At 37.5% G+C, this 20,280-nt stretch overlaps 1 protein-coding gene and 1 long non-coding RNA gene across 5 annotated transcripts in view; one reads left to right on the forward strand and one right to left on the reverse strand.

Moving 5' to 3' along the window:
• LOC140628206 (uncharacterized) overlaps positions 1–20,280 on the forward strand; it is a 129,534-nt gene that overhangs the window by 48,744 nt on the left and 60,510 nt on the right. The window lies entirely within an intron of this gene.
• PHF6 (PHD finger protein 6) overlaps positions 1–20,280 on the reverse strand; it is a 51,082-nt gene that overhangs the window by 30,496 nt on the left and 306 nt on the right. For 2 of the 4 annotated variants that reach the window (XM_072817321.1, XM_072817320.1), the window contains exons 2-5: positions 16,220–16,403; positions 15,891–15,992; positions 1,611–1,744; positions 1,291–1,334 (exon numbers count right to left, since the gene is read on the reverse strand). In XM_072817321.1, the coding sequence (XP_072673422.1) occupies positions 1,291–1,334; positions 1,611–1,744; positions 15,891–15,992; positions 16,220–16,357 (418 nt within the window). In that variant the 5' untranslated portion in view covers positions 16,358–16,403. The remainder of the gene's footprint in view (positions 1–1,290; positions 1,335–1,610; positions 1,745–15,890; positions 15,993–16,219; positions 16,404–20,280) is intronic. The other 2 variants (XM_072817322.1, XM_072817323.1) reach the window with 1 other exon arrangement.

Below are 20,280 nucleotides of genomic sequence, written 5' to 3' on the forward strand. Positions count from 1 at the left end.
CTTAAACTTTGAAAAGGTTTTTCAATTGAATTCCTGAACTAAATAAATGAGGAAAAAAATAAACAAGGAAAACATTGTAAAGGTTTCTGAGTTGCACTTTATCAGCTCTAAAACATTGTTCTTATTATTTATACAATCTGTTTACTTTAAGGACAAGTTTTGCTGAAGATCATGTATTTAAGCAGCACGACACATATATTTAATTAAATCTAGAGTCTCAAAGTGAAGGATATAGCCATGATCTAAGATATCAAAAAGGGTCACAAACTTTAGTATGCTAACACGATAATTAGGTAAGTCTTTATATAGGAAACTACTTCCTAAATCAAGAGGCTCAAATCATTCTAATTTCTAAGCGACATGTTCTCAGAGGCTAACAAAAAACTAAAAATCTCTAATTTAAATGGAAGGATAGAATGCTCTCAGACTAAATCTAAGCCTTTTAGTGCTAGTGAAGTATCAAAACCATCCATTTGCAGAAGTATACAAAAAGTCAGAATTCAACTTAAGAACTTTCCCATCCCTTTTAAAAAAGACCAAGTACAACTTGGCTAACTATAAACACCCTTAGCCTTGCTTTATAGAAGTTTGAGAAATAAACTATAAAAATTTTTAAAGTTAATATATTTTAAATTTGATGACTTCTTATGAACATGTCTGTATTTTCAAAAAAAAGTACAATGTGAAAATTTAACAGAAAGCCTGGTGATCACAAATGTACCAGTATCTCTAGTTCCCATTTTCTATATCTGACAGTAGTAAGGATCCCAATTACTACCTTTACAATCTGCTAACACTTACATGAACACAGAAACCCAAAATCCCTAGCATCATTTTTTCCTAAAGATAAAATATATTCTCAATGTACTCCTTACAAGAGCTTCAGGGGCAAAAATTTTCTCAAAAATCCAGATCTTTTTCACTATGTACATCAGTTTATCCTAACACTTTTCTGGATTCTTTGCAGTGTATTCAATATTGAGATACATCTATGGCAAAAATTCATATAGTAAAATTCACTCAAATTTCTTCTTGATATTGAAAAGTCGCTGCAGGGATCCCTGGGTGGCGCAGTGGTTTGGCGCCTGCCTTTGGCCCAGGGCACGATCCTGGGGACCCAGGATCGAATCCCACGTCGGGCTCCCAGTGCATGGAGCCTGCTTCTCCCTCTGCCTATGTCTCTGCCTCTCTCTCTCTCTCTGTGACTATCATAAATAAATAAATAAATAAATAAATAAATAAATAAATAAATAAATAAATAAATAAATAAAAAGTCACTGCAGGACATACCTTCAGAGTTATGTGCAGTTTTCTTGTGTTTTCTGCAATACACCCTATAAAAAAATGAAGAAATCAAAAATTATCAAGTCAACAAACTAAACTCGTTTTTCAAATTAAGAAAATGAGCAGTATACTTCACCCCATTCACAAGCCGGATTCCAGAAATCTTATTAAATATCCTATGCCCTTCTCTAACCATTAAATTCCTTACCAAAACACCCTTTACAATGATGATGAAATGCTTCAAAATGGGAAGAACTTTTACAAAAGCCTAAAGAAAGTATGACTGCTTAAAAAAAAAAAGACTTAAAGAGAAGTTAAATAATTACATGTAAATTCCTTGTGAAGGTTTCTCTCGTATTTGAGCTTTATCATGCAATGCACAGTGGTAGTGGTATGTCCTGTGACATGTTTTCACATCACAACCAATTGTTGCTCCAGGACAATGGCACAAAGAACACATCTACAGCAAAACAATAAAATAATTATCATTAGTGGGAGATTGTACTAAGGCCGTGATGTCAGGTTAGAGGCATATCAATCTCTGTCAAGGAAAACAAATTGGGTTATTGAAAAGTTTTGTAACCGATAAATGCTAAGTTATCTTGTTTTCTCACCTAGAAATACTTTGAATCAAGTTCAACCAGGGGTATTTTCCCCCCAGATTAAACAGTGACAAAACTAATGGAATATTATTAATGTCTATTGTTTCACTGTGGTCAAGAGAAAATTTGAAATGTTGCAAATCGGGAATGTAAGCTGGGTATAACTTAGACCTTTCAACAATCCAGATTTTCCTGGAAATGAGTAACTGCGAGAAATGTCTCATACCAGAAAAAATGTTTCCTTCACATTTCCACTTAATGAGAATCTTTGGGAAAAAAATCTCACGTACTATTGGGGGACTTGGTAAAATCATTTTCAAGTGAGGAAAGAAGGATAAAAAGTTAAGGAGACTCTTAAATCTCTCAAGCTCTAAAAATATTTTGTGATGTCAAGTTGATTATGAAAATAGGCTCATCTATTTTAAATTTAATCTGTTACTTACCTCTTATGCATTATGAATTCAGGCACAGAGATAAAAGAATGGACTCTTTAAACATATTTTAATGTATTTACCTTCTGACTTTATTAGATAATTCCTATTGTTTAACTAGCTCATGCTCTCAATTTAGGAAACAGTTCTTTTAAAAAAAGTACATAACAATGACTGTTAGTGGTTTTTATTAACATATCATAGTATATGGTACTAGAATGGACTTTCAGGTACCGAGTGGACTTTTAACAGGTCTATCTCCTAAGCTATAAATGCCATGCCAAAATAAATTCTCTATAAGGTAAATCTTAAAAACTTTGTTTCTTGGTTGCTAGATACCTTGTTTGGAACTGTTCTCATTCCTCTATTAATTTAACATAAAGAATACTTACCATCATAACTTCTGGATTACTTGGCTCCTAAGAAATTTTGGTATACTGAGAACCTGATATAAATTCCAATAAAATTCCTTACGCTTCTCTAAGCAATTCAAACACTCAACCTCTCGTTCAAACTATCATGTAAGAAATACTCCTAAGTCAGAAACATTCTCAATACAGGTACCTCCCAGAAAACATGAGGGCCAGTGGACATGATTAGTACTAGAGAAATACTCCATTTCCTTAAATACAGAAACTTCAAAGTATAACTGTAAAAAGAATTACTGTAACAAATTACCAAGCAGGAAAAGCTGTTAAATACTTTTGGGTGGGCTTATAAATTCTTGAGAAGGTGTAGCATTTCTAAGGTTACTTAATTATTTTATTTTATTTTTTAGCAAATTATATCTTATTATATCTATTATAGAAATGTTGGCAAATGCAAGGGCAAAAAGAAAATTAAAAAAAAAAAAAACTCTCATGCTTTTGGCAAGCAGAGATGCCCTTACAGTATGTTACAGTGTTTATGTGAAAGTGTTTTTCTACGTAATTCTTTACATACTATTTTACAACCTGTTTTTTTTTTAACAAGTCGAACATTATTTCACTTCATCAAGAACTGTACTGCAAGTAGTTCATCTTGAAATTTCATCAAAAATGGGTTTGCACGGGTACATTTTGAAAAAAATTGAATTCAATTAGCAAGCAAAAATGAGAGAGGAGGTAGTTAAAAATACTATACTTGGCTCAACACTGGCAAAAATACAGTGAGATGGGCACTCTCATATCCTGCTGGAAATCACTATGCTCTGAATAGCAGCTTGCCTTATTTATCAAAGAGCTTTTAAAAAGTTCTTATTTCCTGATCCACTAACTTTACTTCTGTTAATCTAGTCTAAAAAAGAGATTCAAATGATTTATATACATATCTTTATTACAAAATTATTTACAATAATCCAAAATGCAAAATCACTCATGGAAAACAACTGAATAATCTTTGAATTCTAGCACACCCATACGTAGGAATATTCTACAGCCACTCTCCAAAGAAAACTTAACGGTATGGGAAAATGTTTATGTAAAATACTAAATAAAGCAGGATACAAAATTATTATGTTAATTATGATCACAATTATGATTATAACATAAATTCTTTGAAAACTGGGGGGGAGGGAGGGACACCTGGGTGGCTCAGCAGTTGAGCGTCTGCCTTCAGCTCAGGGCGTGATCCTGGGGTCCGGGGATAGAGTCCTGCATCGAGGATCCTGCTTCTCCCTCTGCCTATGTCTCTCTCTCTCTCTCTCTCTCTCTCTGTCTCTCACGAATAAATAAATATTTTAAAATAAATTAATAAATAAGAAAAGGGGGGAGAGTAGATATAGCAAAATGCTGAGGGGTTATTTTCTTTACAATTTCCTGTGTTTTCTGATTTTTCTACAATGGACAAAAGTACTTTCACATACAAAAAAATATTTGGGGGGAACACGCTAGCAAATGCTTTTAATACCATCTATTAGTTGAGAATAAGAAGGAAATCAAATGTCCAAAACATATCAAAATTTGTTTTTGCTGGTTCTCAGTTTAAATCTGCCCAAAATATTATGAGTTAACTACAGCACTTTAGGACAGGTAAAATTTTTAAGTGAGAAAAAGCTCATTCTCACTTTTGTCAGTTCCTCTCAAGGGTGAAAGGAAGAAGATATACCAATAAAAATGATTTCAAAGAGTAGAAAATTCTTTTCAAGGTTAGCAGTAGGAATTTTTCTCAATTAGAATTTACTGGATCTATTTTAAGCAGCATTCATATAAAAGCCGAAATACCCACTTGTATATGAAATTCTGGCAAGATGCTAACAAAATAGCAAAGATTATCTATAATAAAACTAAATATAAAATTTACACATGCTTATGTACCTATGAACACAAAATGGAAACAGAACTGTTATCTTGAAGTCTACTACACTATATGCCCCAACCCCTAAATGACTATTTTTTCCCTGAACTCCTATGGGACTTAAGACACAGTATTCATTTTGGCTCTTACCATTTTACTTCCTTGTACAGCTAATTATATTTATAAATGTATAGATTTTATCCATCAATTGTTTCTAGACTGACTTTTTTGGAAGACTGACACTGTGCTTTACAAAGTAGTGTTCGATATATGTGTTGACTTTAAGCTTACGGTTATTGAATATTTCAATATCTTCCAGTATATTTTTTCTGATTTGTGTTTCTATTATCTGCAGATTTAACATAATAATCTTCAAGCATATCTACAAATTTAAACAGTCTGATCTAGAATTTGGAAAGGTAAAAGTGAGAACACAATCCAGTGGAAGGGGCACAGAATGAACAGAGGCAAGAATATTTGGGAGGAAAAGATTTAGCCCTGTGAGATACCAAGTTGAGAATCAAGAGAGAAAAAGAACAATTAAAGAAGTTGGGAAACCAGATAGGTGGCTGATTAACGTTAAAAATTTTTTTTTAAATTATGGAAAATAAAACAAAGACTACCTTTCTTAAAAAAAGTGGAGTGATAGGAAAATGGGATCCCCAACACAGCAAGGCAGCAGTTGGTTGGTCCCAGGTAATGTTATCCCGTTATTTCTCTTTACATAAAACATTTGCCCTCAAATTTGTTATGGGCCTTACTGGGCTCTTAGCAGGACTGTCAGCTGCCATTTAACATCAAGTTTGCACTACCCATGACTCTTGAACGTGGGGAAAATGAAAGTTAACCTGACAGGAACATGGTGAACTAACTGTGGACCTTTTCCCCCTGCAAAACTGTCTGTCCCATGCATCAAATATTCTGAGGGCTAATTTCCTGCCCCTGATAAAAGTATAAATGTCAATTGTCAGCTAATCCTGTTCATACTCTGACTTCAAGATCTTTAAGTAGAGGTGAAAAATTTTTGATAATGATTTTTCTTTTACTTTTTCTCCCCTCTTCAGGTTGCTACCCAGTAGACCTAGTAAGCCTCAAAACTCAATTCACCTTTTCTGAAATGGGGAGACTAGAAAAAAGACCCACCCTATTACAGATGTTTGCACCTCATCTTTATAGTATGGCTAGAAGTGATAGTATCCTTAATTTTTTTTTAGTAAAAAAAAAATATTTAGGATGTATGGCAAGGTGTTTTAATAATAGCAAAATGATTACTACAGTTGAGCTACTTAGCACAACCAACTCTTCATTCAGTTATCAGTTTTGTGTGTGTGGTAAAAGCCCCGGAAATCTATTCTCAACAAATTTCCAGTATACAATATAGTGTTATTAATTATAGTCATTGGGCCAAACATCAGGCCTCTAAACTTCACTACACAATTACAACTTTGTACCCTTTAAGCAACATCTCCCTACCTTCCCTGCTTGTGGTAACCACCATTCTAAAATCTGTGAAGCTATCCCATATTAACGTTAAGCTGTACCCAAAGAACCAAGTCTCAAGGAGCTGACCCACTGACTAAAGAGGAACCAAGTCACACATGAGAGCTAACAAAGGGAACCGAAAGGACTATGACTTAGCTAAAGTCCTGCGGGAGCCAGAGGCAGGGATGTACCGACTCCTCAGGCAACTGAACCAGGCCGGGGCTGAAATTCAGTTTGTAAAAGGAAGAAGTCCTAAGGAATAAAAGGAGAAATACTGATTTCTCAGTAGCTGTGGGCAAAACTCAGGGACAGTTCAACCAAGACCATGAGACACAAAGTAAAACTAAAATGAGATCACCAACTTCTAAGATGGGCAGAAAGGGATGGCTTTGGGGGGGGGAAGGGAAAGCTGGAATCCGATGGCTAGAGAGAGCCACAGGGATCCAAGGGGCAAAGGGCTTGCTAAGACAGCCTTGCCCAGCCAACTGCTGCATATTGAGTGTGCCTCAGTGACTGACTGACCACCACTGTATAGATATAAATCCTCACGGCCAAGTAGTTACTACTCTCAAGACATCTGCTCCAAGAAAAGGGCTATAAATGTATGAGAATGCAAAAGAGGCTCCAAAATGAGACCATATTCTTGGTCTGTAGGTGAAGGAAACAGGCCCAAAGCACTTGAGTTGGAAACAGGGTACCTAGGCTATCTGCACAGGAGACAGGATAAAGTAAAGGCAGTTCACCTTACACTGGTGTCTATTGTTTTTAATACCAGATAACATCACCTCCAGGAAAAACTAGAACTCGGGATGAGGCAGTTGGGGTAAGTTTTCAGAGCTGCCCCAAAATGCTCCTCAACAACTGATTTATAGGAATACTTCACATATCCAACATCGTTAGAAAGCAAAGAGTGACCTCTGAATTATCTGCTTAAGTGACAGCTGTCTGATTTACCTGTTAAAAATGCCTAAAAGAAAGGCACCTAGGTGGCTCAGTTGGTTTAGCGACCAACTCTTGATTTCGGCTCCGGTCATGATCTCAGGGGCCTGGGATCAAGCCTGGCATCAGGCTCCCAGCTCAACACAAAGTCTGCTTGAGGCTGGTCTCTCTCCCTCTGCCCCTCCCCCCGCTCTTGCTCACTCTCTCTCTCTCTCTAAAAATAAATAAATAAATCTTTTTAAAAAATTCCTAACAAGAATACCACGGCATGGTAGGGTGGAACATGATTCATGACTGTTTCTGGTTTATGCTATAGCTACAATTTTTTTAAAAAGTTCAGGGCAGCCCGGGTGGCTCAGCAGTTTAGCGCTGCCTTCAGCCCAGGGTGTGATCCTGGAGACCCGGGATCAAGTCCCACATCAGGCTCCCTGCATGGAGCCTGCTCCTCCCTCTGCCTGTGTCTCTGCCTCTCTCTCTCTCTCTCTCTCTGTGTGTGTGTGTGTGTGTGTGTGTGTGTGTCCCTGATGAATAAATAAATAAAAAATCTTAAAAAAATAAAAAAAGCTCAGCATTTTGAAGAGGGTCTCATTAAAATAAATAAATAACTTAATATATTATTCTGATGACCAAAGTCATCAGAAAAGGACACACTTGATAGGTTAGGAACTTAAATTCCAAGTGCTTCTAAAAACAGGGCCACTGAAAAGTACTTTTTTCCTAGAGTAACAGACTAAACGTAAGCAGTTACTGAACAAATCAGTCCAGAAATCTTTTCAAAACGGAAGGCCATGAACGAAGCAAGCATATCAAGTTCTTACTTAACCTAGTCCCCTGGCCTTGCTCTGAATATCACATTCTCCATACTCATACTTATGAGTCGTCACTGATAGTTTAAATTCTCTATATTATTGTAGCTTTTGAAGGTTTTGTTTGTTTGTTTGTTTTAACCTGAAATATTCAGACAGAGTTTTTCTGAGCTCAGATCTATAGGTTCAGGCTGTTCTCAAGTGTAGGCCTTTCAGACAGAGGGTACTTTATTTTTTTTTTCAAATTTTACTTTTTTTTAAGATTTTATTTATTTATGAGAGACAGAGAGAGAGCAAGAGAGGCAGAGACGCAGGCAGAGGGAAAAGCAGGCTCCATGCAGGGAGCCTGACGTGGGACTCGATCCCAGGACTCCAGGATCATGTCCTAGGCCAAAGGCAGGTGGTAAACCCGCTGAGCCACTCAGGGATCCCCAGAGGGTACTTTAAACTGCCGTGCTGTGTGTTATATACTTAATCAGTGAAGAACTTCATATACACACCAAAACATCCCCCCAAACCAGACACAGATTATTTTACATTACTGGTTTGGGTTCTCCTCCACTGGCACAAATAAATGGGAATTAGTTACATAATGACATAAATTTACAGTATTTCCAATTACAAAGAAGTATTAAATGAAGGCAAAGGAAAAAATTTTATTCAGTAATAGTCAAAGACCTGATTTTCTCCATCATTGGACTTGAAGTTTCTCTTTCGCCTTACATTCATTCTCCTTAACCTCCAAAGCAAAGCAAAATTCATTTTAATATAAATGACAGGTAAAATATCTGCACATATTAAAATTAATCTGCATGCCATAATCTGAGCTTTATTAAAAAAATACACGTTTAGATGAATACATTCGTGATGGATGTACACTTAGTTACACAGATGACAATGAACAGGCCTGTTTGAATATACCTGTTTTTCCACAAAAATACCCTAAGGCAGGGCTCCTGCAAGCCCAATCCAGCCCACCAGCCATTTCTGTAAATTAAGTTTTATTGGAACACAGACATACTTATTTCTTTGTGTATTGTCTGTGATTGCCACTGAAACAATACAGCTGGCAAATCCTTAAATATGTATTATCTGGTCCTGTATGCAAAGTTTGCTGACCCCTCTTCCTAAGGTAATGGTCCATAACAAAAAGCATCTACCAAAAAACCATTTGGGGGGCCACCTGGGTGGCTCAGTCGGTTAAGCATCTGTCTTTGGCTCAGGTCATGATCAGGCCATGATCCTGGGGTCCTGGGAGAGAGCCCCATGTCAGGCTCCCTGCTCAGCAGGGAGACTGCTTCTCCCTCTCCTCCCCTTCCTTGGCTCATGCTGTCTCTCTCACTCTTACACTCTCTCAAATAAATAAATAAAATCTTTTTAAAAAATCACTTGAGAACCCTTTTCAAAAGATACATGCCTGGAATCCCCCGCCCACCCCCACTTCTTATTTCAGTTGGCTAAGGACCACTGCTCTAAGGATTTAGTAGCACCATGGACCACCTGGCATCTTCTGCTTCTCTGTATGCAGTAAGCAGTTGTAGCATCTTATGCACTGTGGGCACTCTGTTTTGCCCTTACTGAACGCTAAATGAGCCATTCGCTCTACTTTAAATAGCACTGGCATTTAATACTTACCTAATACTTTTGCCCACTTCCTCCTCTTGAAACTCTTCCCCCTTTGACTTCTACAGCATCACTTTCCGATTGGAACATATTTCAAACGTCACTTGCTATGAAGCCTTCTGACTTCTAAAACAGAATTAATGATGGTCCTCTATCCCAGCTCTCCTGTGGCATTCTCTACATACTCCCAAGGCTAAACTGTATGTATTCCTGGAAGCACCCATCAAAGTGTCTCACATTGTACTTGGTTCAAAGTAGGCACTAAATTAAGTAACTGATAAATGGACAGAGAGATGAATTCTAGATTCTAGTAGAGGGCCTTAACAAATACCATGCCTAAAGAAACAACCAAAGTAACACCATACTGAGCCAGGGAATGTTGAAGAAACATGCAAACCTTCATGGGTAAGGCATACACAGCTCTCCCCATCCTGAACAAATAACCAACCATATTTTTTCCACTAGATTTCTCTCCTTCCTTTTCAAATCACTGGAGCTGCAAACCCCACTAAAGCACTGACTAACCAAAAAAAGAGGAATTTTATGCTATACCATTACTTCTCTGGCCAATTTACACCTCTCCCAGTATTAAGGTTTCACACTATTATCCAACTGAAGCTCTTCTCTCCTTCAAATCCAATAATTAATGAGCACCCACCTATTTATTAGAACACTACTGAGCACAAATGAGACATCAAGTACTGTGCTAAGTGTCTTCCATGCATTATCCCCACTTAATCCTATGCTAGACCAAGAGAAGAGTGTCTACCCTTCCAGATACCAGAAGATAGTGGGGAAGGAAGGCTTGCTTATATCTAACAAATACAATGCATATTATGTGAAAATCTATGAAAGAGGTGAAGTTTGAGCAGAATTCAAAAACAGAACTGATAGGCAGCTAAGATGCAACTAGGATGAGTAATGTCAGTATGTGCACAGCAGTGGGGACAAACAGAGGACGTTTGGGAAACCAAGAGGAGAGAGGATGAAATCAAGAATGGAAGAGGTGGGTTATGACTTCTGAATGGCAGGCTGAGGCCTCTGGGTATGATTTTTTTTTATTTATGATAGTCACAGAGAGAGAGAGAGAGAGAGAGAGGCAGAGACACAGGCAGAGGGAGAAGCAGGCTCCATGCACCGGGAGCCCGATGTGGGATTCGATCCCGGGTCCCCAGGATCGCGCCCTGGGCCAAAGGCAGGCGCCAAACCGCTGCGCCACCCAGGGATCCCTGGGTATGATTTTGTATACACTAAGGCATCAGTGAAGGTTTGGAGTCAGGGAAGAAGAGATCAAGTAATTACCAGCAGTATATTGGAAGGATGGGGAGAGGAAGACTGGGTATAGGGTAGTATTACAAAAGAAAAGACAATAGAAGACACCCCAGAATTAGAACCAATGTGATACATGTGGAAGAAGGAAGAGTTGAAGGTAAAGGATTCAGAAAGAGAATCAGGGTTCAGGGCAGGGAAGATGATGAATAATGGTTTAGACAGGTTGAGTTTTAAGATGCCCTTGCAGGATATCTATGTACAGCAGACAAATATACTGCCATGATTATATTTCATTCTCCAGTGATTACTGCATATCCCTTTTCTCCTGAAAACTCCTGCTTCAACTATCCTCATCCCCTCCTATCCTAGGTGAAACTCCTGTGTAAGGTTTAAAGACCCTGCCATTATCCCACCCTACTCAACTCGAATCCATTACTACCAGTCTCATTGACCCATTCTGGTACTTAATCTATTTCCTGGACTCATTCTTTACTCCCTTACCAACTTAGGAAGCAGAAACAGGCAAGGCTTCTCCCACACAGAATAAAAAGGTGTTATCTATGAATCATCATATGTGCAGATTCATGGCATGTCCAATATCTAGAATGTCAACTCTCAAAATCAGATACCCCATTTCTCTAGGGTGCCAAGCACTCCACTGGTATTATGTAAAATTGGTCTTTCCATTTTTAGAAGCCACAAAAAGTACCTAAGGATAATAGAGAATCAGAATATGCCTACCTAGGACATATATCTTGGTCCTAAAAACTAACAATGCTATTAATATATATTAAAAGGAGTCTATGTCCTAAATCCAGTAGTATTTTCATATTTGTTTAAAAAACTACTAAGCTCAGGGGCAGCCCTGGTGGCTCAGCGGTTTTAGCGCTGCCTTAGTCCAGGGCGGGATCCTGGAGACCGGGGATCGAGTCCCATGTCGGGCTCCCTGCATGGAGCCTGCTTTTCCCTCTGCCTGTGTCTCTGCCTCTCTCTCTCTCTCTCTCTCTCTGTATCTCTCATGAATAAATAAAATCTTAAGAAAAAACTACTAAGCTCAATTATGTTTTATAAAACCTGATTTTGGATTGGGTGGCTTAAAAGGCACTGTATTAAAAACTGGGGTGATTACGAGTTCTAGCTGTGGAGTTCACTGCCCTCAAGTCAAATGGCAGCTCTGCCACTTACTAGTAATAGGAACTTAGGTTACTTCTCTGGGCCTCAGCTTCCTCATCCATAAAGAGAGAATTAATACCTCCCATCTTACATTATGATTGTCAGGATTAAAAGGAATCATGTATTTAAAGTAATTTGCCCACATATTAAGTGTTCAATAAATGTTAGCTATTTCTACTGTTGGGGAAAAAAACAGGAAAAATGTTCAGAGGATTTCTTCAGACATGTGAGTAAAATTTAGTTCAAAAAGGGGAGAGTAAAAAAAAAAGGGGGGGGAGAGTTTAGGAGTGACCTGAGGATAGTCATCAAGTATATGAAAGATTTTCCATTTTTAGTAAAGAAAAAACCCAAATACTTCCTTTAATGGAAGGAGAGAGACCTAGAATAAATGGCTTAAATTAAGTGAGATAATTAAATTATAAAGAAGGATGAATTTCTCAATTCTGAAGAATGTCATAGAATTATGGTCATGATTCAAGTTGCTTTGATAGAATCACAGCCTCCTGATATATTTAAGAATAGTGGAGATGAAAATCTTATGTTGGGTGGCTTGGAAGCAGTCTTGCATATAGGGATTGAGGACTAAATGGCCTTCTGAACTCCTGTTCTCAGACTGATATATCTGACACAGTTACCAATTTCAACAGTAACTATCAGATGTAGGTACTCTTAATGACTTCACCACCTAGTTTCATCCAGAAAGAGTATGTTCTTCAAATGTACTCCTCTCAAGTATCTCCTTAAAGAAAATGAAAACGGTGTCAATGATTCATAATTTTACTTGGAAACTTGCATTTCTTGGCTAGATGGCTGAAGAATTAAGAGTAGATGGTACAGATGTGATGTCTCCTTATGGCTGCAATAGAAACTGGAAACCATTCTGGAAAAACATGTATCGGTCTTAACTGCCAATATAGAGACTCAAATGATAAAATCCTCAGTACTCTGGCAAATTCTTCCTGGTCCATCCTGGTGCCCAAAGGTAACACAAAAGAGATGGATCTGTCTGTACAGGCTGGCTTTCCTCCCCTGATTTTTGTGACTGACATAAAAAACACTCAGAAAACTCCCTGTGGCAGCAAGAACACAGAAACCACATACCTGTACTTCCTGTTGTGACTGCCCACTCTCTCAAGACTCTGACCCATCTGGTCACCTAAACACTTTCACCACAAGCCCCAGCCTCTTCTCTCTTTACTTTTCCTTGGGGCAAGAGAGCACCTATCTTAAGCCAACACCAGGTATAGGCTGAAACGGGACTTGAAAGCACCCGGGGACCAGCATTCCTGTTTACTTTCAATGGGTATTCATGACTTTTCACCCAGAAATCAAAGTTAAACATATGAATGTTACTCTAGTCCTATCCCCTATGTAACTTATTTAAATTCTGGCATTTGGGAGAAGGAAAAGGAACAAAACTATGTACCTAGGCTTAAAAGTTCTTTCCTTTTGCCCTATTCCTTATACTAGATGCCCACAGCTTCAAAACATCTTTGTAAACACCTTTCCTAAGGTAACTCTTTCTATGTTTGATTTTAGTCATGGAACATCGCTGTTCAGTAAGCAGTGATACAGCATTATCTGTTTACCACTGGTGAAAAGACAAATAAGTTAACGACCTGTCTAAAGTTACATAATGTGTCAGTGGCAGAGTTATTAAAAATACAAGCCTCATGACTTTCCCAGTGCAGCATGCTTTTCATTAGTCTACAATGACATTAGCAGGATATTATTTATAAACAATAACTACACGGGTGGCTACCATTTATCAAGTCCTAACCACGTGCCAGGCACCATGCTAAGTCTTGTATAGTCTTTTAAATCTCACAATATCCCTATGAGATAAGAACTGTCAGTATCTCCTTCTGGCAGGTGAGGAAAATGTGGTACAGAGAAGTAGATAACTTGCCCAGGGTCACTCAGCTAGTCAGTGACAGAGCTAGGACTCAAATCCAAGTCTGTTACTATAGCTTGTGGTCTTACCCTCCGATGTCCTTCCACTCCCCAGATCAAAGGATAAATTCAATTCTTTATAACTCACTACACTTCGGAAAAAAATCAACTCACTATACTATACCATTAAAAATTAATCAAAACCATTTATATTAGTAAAACTTGTACAAAGTTCTGATGCTCTCTCCACAAACAAGTCCAAATAAATGAAGTCACCACTGGATTTAGCAATGCTGCCAGATGTGTACTGCTGCTGCATGTAAAACTAGGCACTGCATTTGTTAATAATAAGTAACATTAGGGATCAAAACTGCTCCCGTTGTGACTAGAGCAGCCATTCCAGGTGACAAAAATGCTAACAAGTCAAGATGCAGAAGCTTTTCCCAGGCCTATTCATGATGCCAAGGAATAAATAATGGGGCAATAAGGTTTACAGTACAACCACTTTCAGGTAAATAGTATTCTTTCTTTACATCTGAATTTGTTTTTAAGGATTAGGAAATAAAAACGTACTGCTCTGGTTCTCGAAAATCAGCAAGCCATAAAAACATGAAGAAATCTGAAACCATCAAATAAAAATCACATTTAAAAAAGCTGAAGCACAGTGCCTGGGTGGCTCAGTGGTTGAGCATCCTCCTTTGGCTCAGGTCGTGATCCTGGAGTCCTGGGATCGAGTCCCACGTTGGGCTCCCCACAGGGAGCCTGCTTCTCTCCCTCTGCCTATATCTCTGCCTGTGTGTCTCTCATGAATAAATAAATAAAATCTTAAAAAAAACCCTGAAGCATTCTATTACTATTACCACTTTGGGGAGCGGGGGAAAAGAGACTTTCAGTTAGGGTCTTGCCACCACAAAAACCGACTGGCCTCTGGGTCCCCATTCGTGTCAATACTGATGTAAGGGTTTTACACTATTTATCCTAAAGCAAGTCTCAAATCCTTGAACTTCTTCATGTTGCTTTTCTTTCTAATACTACAAGACTGACAACTTTTTTTTTAAGATTTTATTTATACACTCATGAGAGACACAGAGAGAGAGAGAGAGAGAGAGAGAGAGAGAGAGAGAGTCAGAGACACAGGCAGAGGGAGAAGCAGGCTCCATGCAGGGAGCCCAACATGGGACTCGATCCTGGGTCTCCAGGATCACGACCTGGGCTGAAGGTGGCGCTAAACCGCTAAGCCACGGGGGCTGCCCAAGACTGACAACTTTCAAAAAATAGATTATTTCTGATCATCAAAATGACAGTTCCTACCTCTGCTCATCAGATTCTTCATGAGATATGAGATTATTCAGTGCCCAAGAACATAGATGCACATTCTGCCAAACCCATCTTTAAAATAATGGAGCACCTGATACTGAAGCTACTGAAGGCACATTTGCAGATGTAATTTTAATAAAGGGCTCAAAGGAGAAAAATAATAACCAAATAAAGAGAAGTTGTTTCATTGTAAACCATAATGGATCATAAATACCAACTGAAACAACGTTACTTTTCCAACAGAGCAATATAGTATCCTGCCAATCTGGCTACTGGTGAAAGACAACTATAGAAACATTCAGTGTAGCATAGCTTTAGAAATCTGTCAAAAGTCACAAAATTATAAATGCTGTGTTATATGGCGGAACCACAGTAAAATACAGCAAGTGCTAACATTCTCCTGCTGAAAGGGTACTGTCATCTTCATTTATGATGACCACAATTCCTTTATAATAGAAGATGAGAAGACATCCAAATTATGAAAATTCAGTTGAAGACTTCAACACATGATATATTCAAATTAAGCAAACTGCTTGTTTTCTGAGTTAACAGAGCCTCCAAGAAGATTTGTAATCTTTTTGAAAAGAAAAAAAAATGGAATAATATATTTATTCACTCCTTTTTTTTGAGTGGTAAATAAGTTAAGCCCAACCTTGGAATTTCTGGATGGGGGCGGGGAAGATTGCAATTTAAAATCATAATGTTAATAATGCAATACACTGCAAACTAAGCAATTTCCTCCTTAGTGAGCTTAAAATAAGTTTTATTCTCAAGAGGCAGAAATACCAACTTACCAGCTTCGTGCCTCTTTTAATTTCCTTTTGGACATCTTCAATAGAAAATCCACCAAGACTTTCGTTATCAGAGTGTGATGATACCAAAGCAGATGAAAAGAGCTATAAATTACATTTAGAAAAAATTAAGGTTCACATTTAAAGAAATTGCAGTGCAACAGTGAAAAAGATGTTAACTTTACAAGGAAAATTTCTAGCAAAAATGGCATAGCATTAGTAAGAAACTATTTCTTTAAAAATTTAACTGAGTTTTTCGTATTCAGGAATATTCATTGTTGGGGTTCTCATGGTTTCAGGTGTCTCAGTTGCCGGTTGCCGGCCTTACTTACCATGCACTTATGGTGTGCTGCCACCTTCTGGTTTTCAGATATTAGTAATTGTCCACATTCCTTGTCTCTATTTGACTTACAAAAGCCACATTTGCGCTGTCTTGTAGGCCCTTTTTTCTGTTCAACTGAGCTTGACATGATTTTTAAATTGCTTTTAGAATGCCACTTTTAGCCTCAAGAAATGCTACAGAGAATAAGAAGGGCAACAAAATGGTTAATTTCACTTTAATACTCGTTTGCACAGTCATGTAAGTTGTTTAATATTTAACCTAAGTTTTAACATATGCATTTTAAATGGCTATTTAGTATAGACAAATTAATATCAAAACCTACAATGCCTCTGTAACGAAAAAAATGAACATATGTATAAAGACAAGTTAATGAAATAATTCAGGAAAATCAAGCTGCTTCCAAATTAGGGGAATGTGAAATAATTAAAACAATTTCTGTGTGGATAAATAAAAAATGTACAATGTGTGATATTAAAACAATCATCTGCTGACATTAATTAATATAAAATATTTTTCATGTATAGTTAGATGCCACTTCAAGGAGACCAAGAATTATGTATCTAAGAGCAGAGCAGAAACTTTTAAGGACACAATATTCAGAGTGAACAGAATTCTAAAATTGCACAATTCCTTAAGTTCACATACTGATAAACCAACAAAAGACAAATGGATGCACTTAACCATGACTTAGGAACACTTATCTTTAAAATCTGAATTATTTTCAAGTTTTAAAAAATCATGTATACATCTTTAACAAATTTTTGCTATTGTATTCCTTTTTAAAGAAAAAAATTAAGCTTATAACACTCTATTCAAAAAAGCATACTTTAGTAACTACTATTTATTTTTAAATCCTGTATTATCTGACTCTGAGGCTTACTCCAGAAGCCTGCTTATTAAATTAAAGTTACAAACTGACAGTGGTGTTCTAAATGTAGTAACTTCCACATTAAATCTGCAATATTGTATAAAAGGAAAGAAAAATTTTCTGAATGACTCTTCAGTCTAGTCAAATTATAGTTATAGGTAGTAGAGTTGAACAAAAAAAGGGAAGAAAAGTTCTAACAGAGAAGGTTTCAGATTTAGATCATCAATTTCAACATGGATTCTTCAGAATAATCTAAACAAGTGTAAAATCAGTTATGTGATTTGTGTAGTTTTCCCAAATCAACCAAACTAAGTGGTGCACGATTCAAGTTGCTACAACACACATCACAATCAATAACATCTCCAATTTTGGTCTCAAAATGTACTAAAATTCTTTTTCCTTTCTCTATACACTTGAATACTTGCATGATACTATGTTAAAACTGGACTCACTCACACTACATTGTAGCTTTCTGAGAAGCACTTATTCTCCAACAAGAACAGTAGCAGCTGGATGCCAGCAAGGTGGTAGCTGTAAACCATTCAGGGCTATATAATATAAAAATGCAGACACTTGTTCAAAATTTAACGTGAAGCCACATATAAACAGGTCTTTTTTTATCAATGTATACCTAGAGTTGTTTTTTTTTTTAAACAAAACTTCAAAGGCCTTGGCAGTCTTTGCGTTGATGTATTTAACAAACTCTTAATGCTATCTACCATTTTAAATACCTCAGTCTTCCAAACAGCATCGGATACTTTACAACAGTACTGTATTCATAGCACTGGCTATAAACCATGAAACTGATTGAAAACAGGCAGCAAATACTTTTAGGATTAAAGAAAAAAAGACATAACAGAGAAACAAAAGAAACAAAAGGGGAAGTGTGTTTGCACAGGCAAATATGTATTCAGTTGCTTTATCAAGAATATAGCTGCCAAAATCTTTAGAATCAACCATGCAAAACACCAAAATTCACAAATAGCACCAAAATTTGCTATGTGAGTTCTAAATTGGCTTTCTTTACTACTATGCAATGAATAGCAGGCACTCTGAAACCAGTGTAATGTATTCAGCATTTCTCTCGGTCATCCTTCACCAGCTCAAAGGATGGCACATTATGAATCTAATCTGTATAGACATCTTTAATGTGCAATTTCTGTATAATCCTAGCATAGGCTATAAACCTGGTTTAAGATTTTTAAAAAGTCCTAGAGTAGTAAAGCACTTTTTATTCTTGAAATTAATTCTGAAAATGGTGTCCCTCAAATTCTATCCATATTGCATTCTGACTCTTTGAATTCATAAGCAGGTAAATTTCTCATCCTAATTTTGAGAATTTCCTTTTCAAGATATCAAAGACCCAAAAATCTAAGAGAGAAAATAGGTATGTTTTATTTTGCATTCAAAAATATTCTAGTGCTCTAATCAGTTTAAATTGGCAAAGTGAACAGAAACACAAAAAAGTGCACCAAATCAATTAAAAACTTTCCCCAATGTGCAATGACTAAATGGATTTTTCCATTAAAATTCAAATAATGCATCTGTGCATATCTTGCTAATTTTTTACAGCCTCCTTGTAAAACATGAAGTGGGGAACATCATGGAAACAATGACTCCTAACAAAAATCTCTTTATCATAAAAATACAGATTTTTATCTAATGCTGTCTCATTTGTGGTCTCCAGTTAAGGAGAATAAGGGCATTCCAAGGACCAATATTAAAGGGTTCATAATGATCCACACAGCTATATGGTCTTTTAATTTCAGTCTAAAGGGCCTTTCAGCGCATGCAGAGATCAAACTTTGATGCTTTCGTCCAACAATGAAACCCTTTCCTTAAAAGAAACAGAACAGTATGGGCAATGTTATAAAGCAGAAATTCAAAAAAAATGATAGCAGCGTGAAAAACATAATTTAAATGTCTGGCAAAATATAAAAGCTCAATTTGTTAGGCTGAAACAATCAAGGCGTTCCTGATTTTACAAGATGCTGTAAAGCACCAAGGTAGAAATAACCTGAAACATCAAGGAGAGTATTCAAGAACCAAGTCGAGAGCTCATTCAATGTCTGGTATCTGAAAGACCATTTTCACAGAAAAACAAAACAAAACAAAACAAAAACTGCAGTTCCGGAAGATCTAACCATTCCGTACGCAATCAAGCTGAAATACACAGTTCAAAATATATAAACGCGATCCCCAAAGAAGCAGTATTTCTGTCAGGAAAGTTACAGTGAAGAGAAATAAACGAATAAGAGATGAACCGGAAGGGCACCTGAATTTGGTTGCACGATATTATTACATGCTTCGCACTGCTTTTTGCGGTTATTCAAAAGGAAACTGAAGGAATTTTCCAGTTGTTTCAAACCCAAGGGTAAGAAAGAATTTGAACTGTATGAATAAGACCTGCTATTACGTAGTAAGCCGGTGAAAAAAAAAAAAAAAAGGTCCTTCAAAAATAAAGGATTTTTCAACTTCCACGCAGGATATCGAAACGAACAAATTTCAAAAGAATGCCGTGCGGTTCGTCCATATAATAAAGGATGGTACACATAACGTACCGGATCCTTTCCCCGTTATTTATTCCTCAATACACACTAGACTCCAAGACCTCCCTCTAATCAAGCGCTAGATAAAGTCGCAAAACTATCTTCCTCTAAAACACTTTAGCAGGTCCTTTCGGTCGGTCGTCAAGTCAGGGTCCCCTAATCGTCCTTCTCCAATCCTCCCGAATCCAGGAAGATATCCCACCACTTTCTTTAATCGTCCTTCCCCAGGAGTTCGCCCTGAAAGTCTTCGTTTCAGATCTCAGTTTCGCCCCTGATTTCCCCCACCCCAGAGTTTTTCCTCATTCCGTAAAGCTAACCCTCCTGCCACCCTAACCATTCTTCCTCTTACGCTTCCCAAACTGGGAGTCTCCCTCCTTCCCAAATATGTCCTAAGCGATGGCAAAGACTAAAAATTCCCAGTATTTTTTCCTCCCTAAATGCTGCGCCCCCTCCCCCGAAGTCCAGGCTTAAGCCTAATCTCTCCCCCCGCTCCCTCAAAGCACTTTTCTCAGCAGCCTCTTTGCCAGGCGCCTTCAACGAGCGGCGCTTCTGGGGTCCTTGACAATAAAGCGAGACCACCAAGAGTCCCCCTTAACAACGGGCAGGGGCGGCGGCCTGGCCACCGCCATCCTC

This window comes from Canis lupus, chromosome X (genome assembly GCF_048164855.1).
Source record: "Canis lupus baileyi chromosome X, mCanLup2.hap1, whole genome shotgun sequence".
NCBI classification, from domain to species: Eukaryota; Metazoa; Chordata; class Mammalia; order Carnivora; family Canidae; genus Canis; species Canis lupus.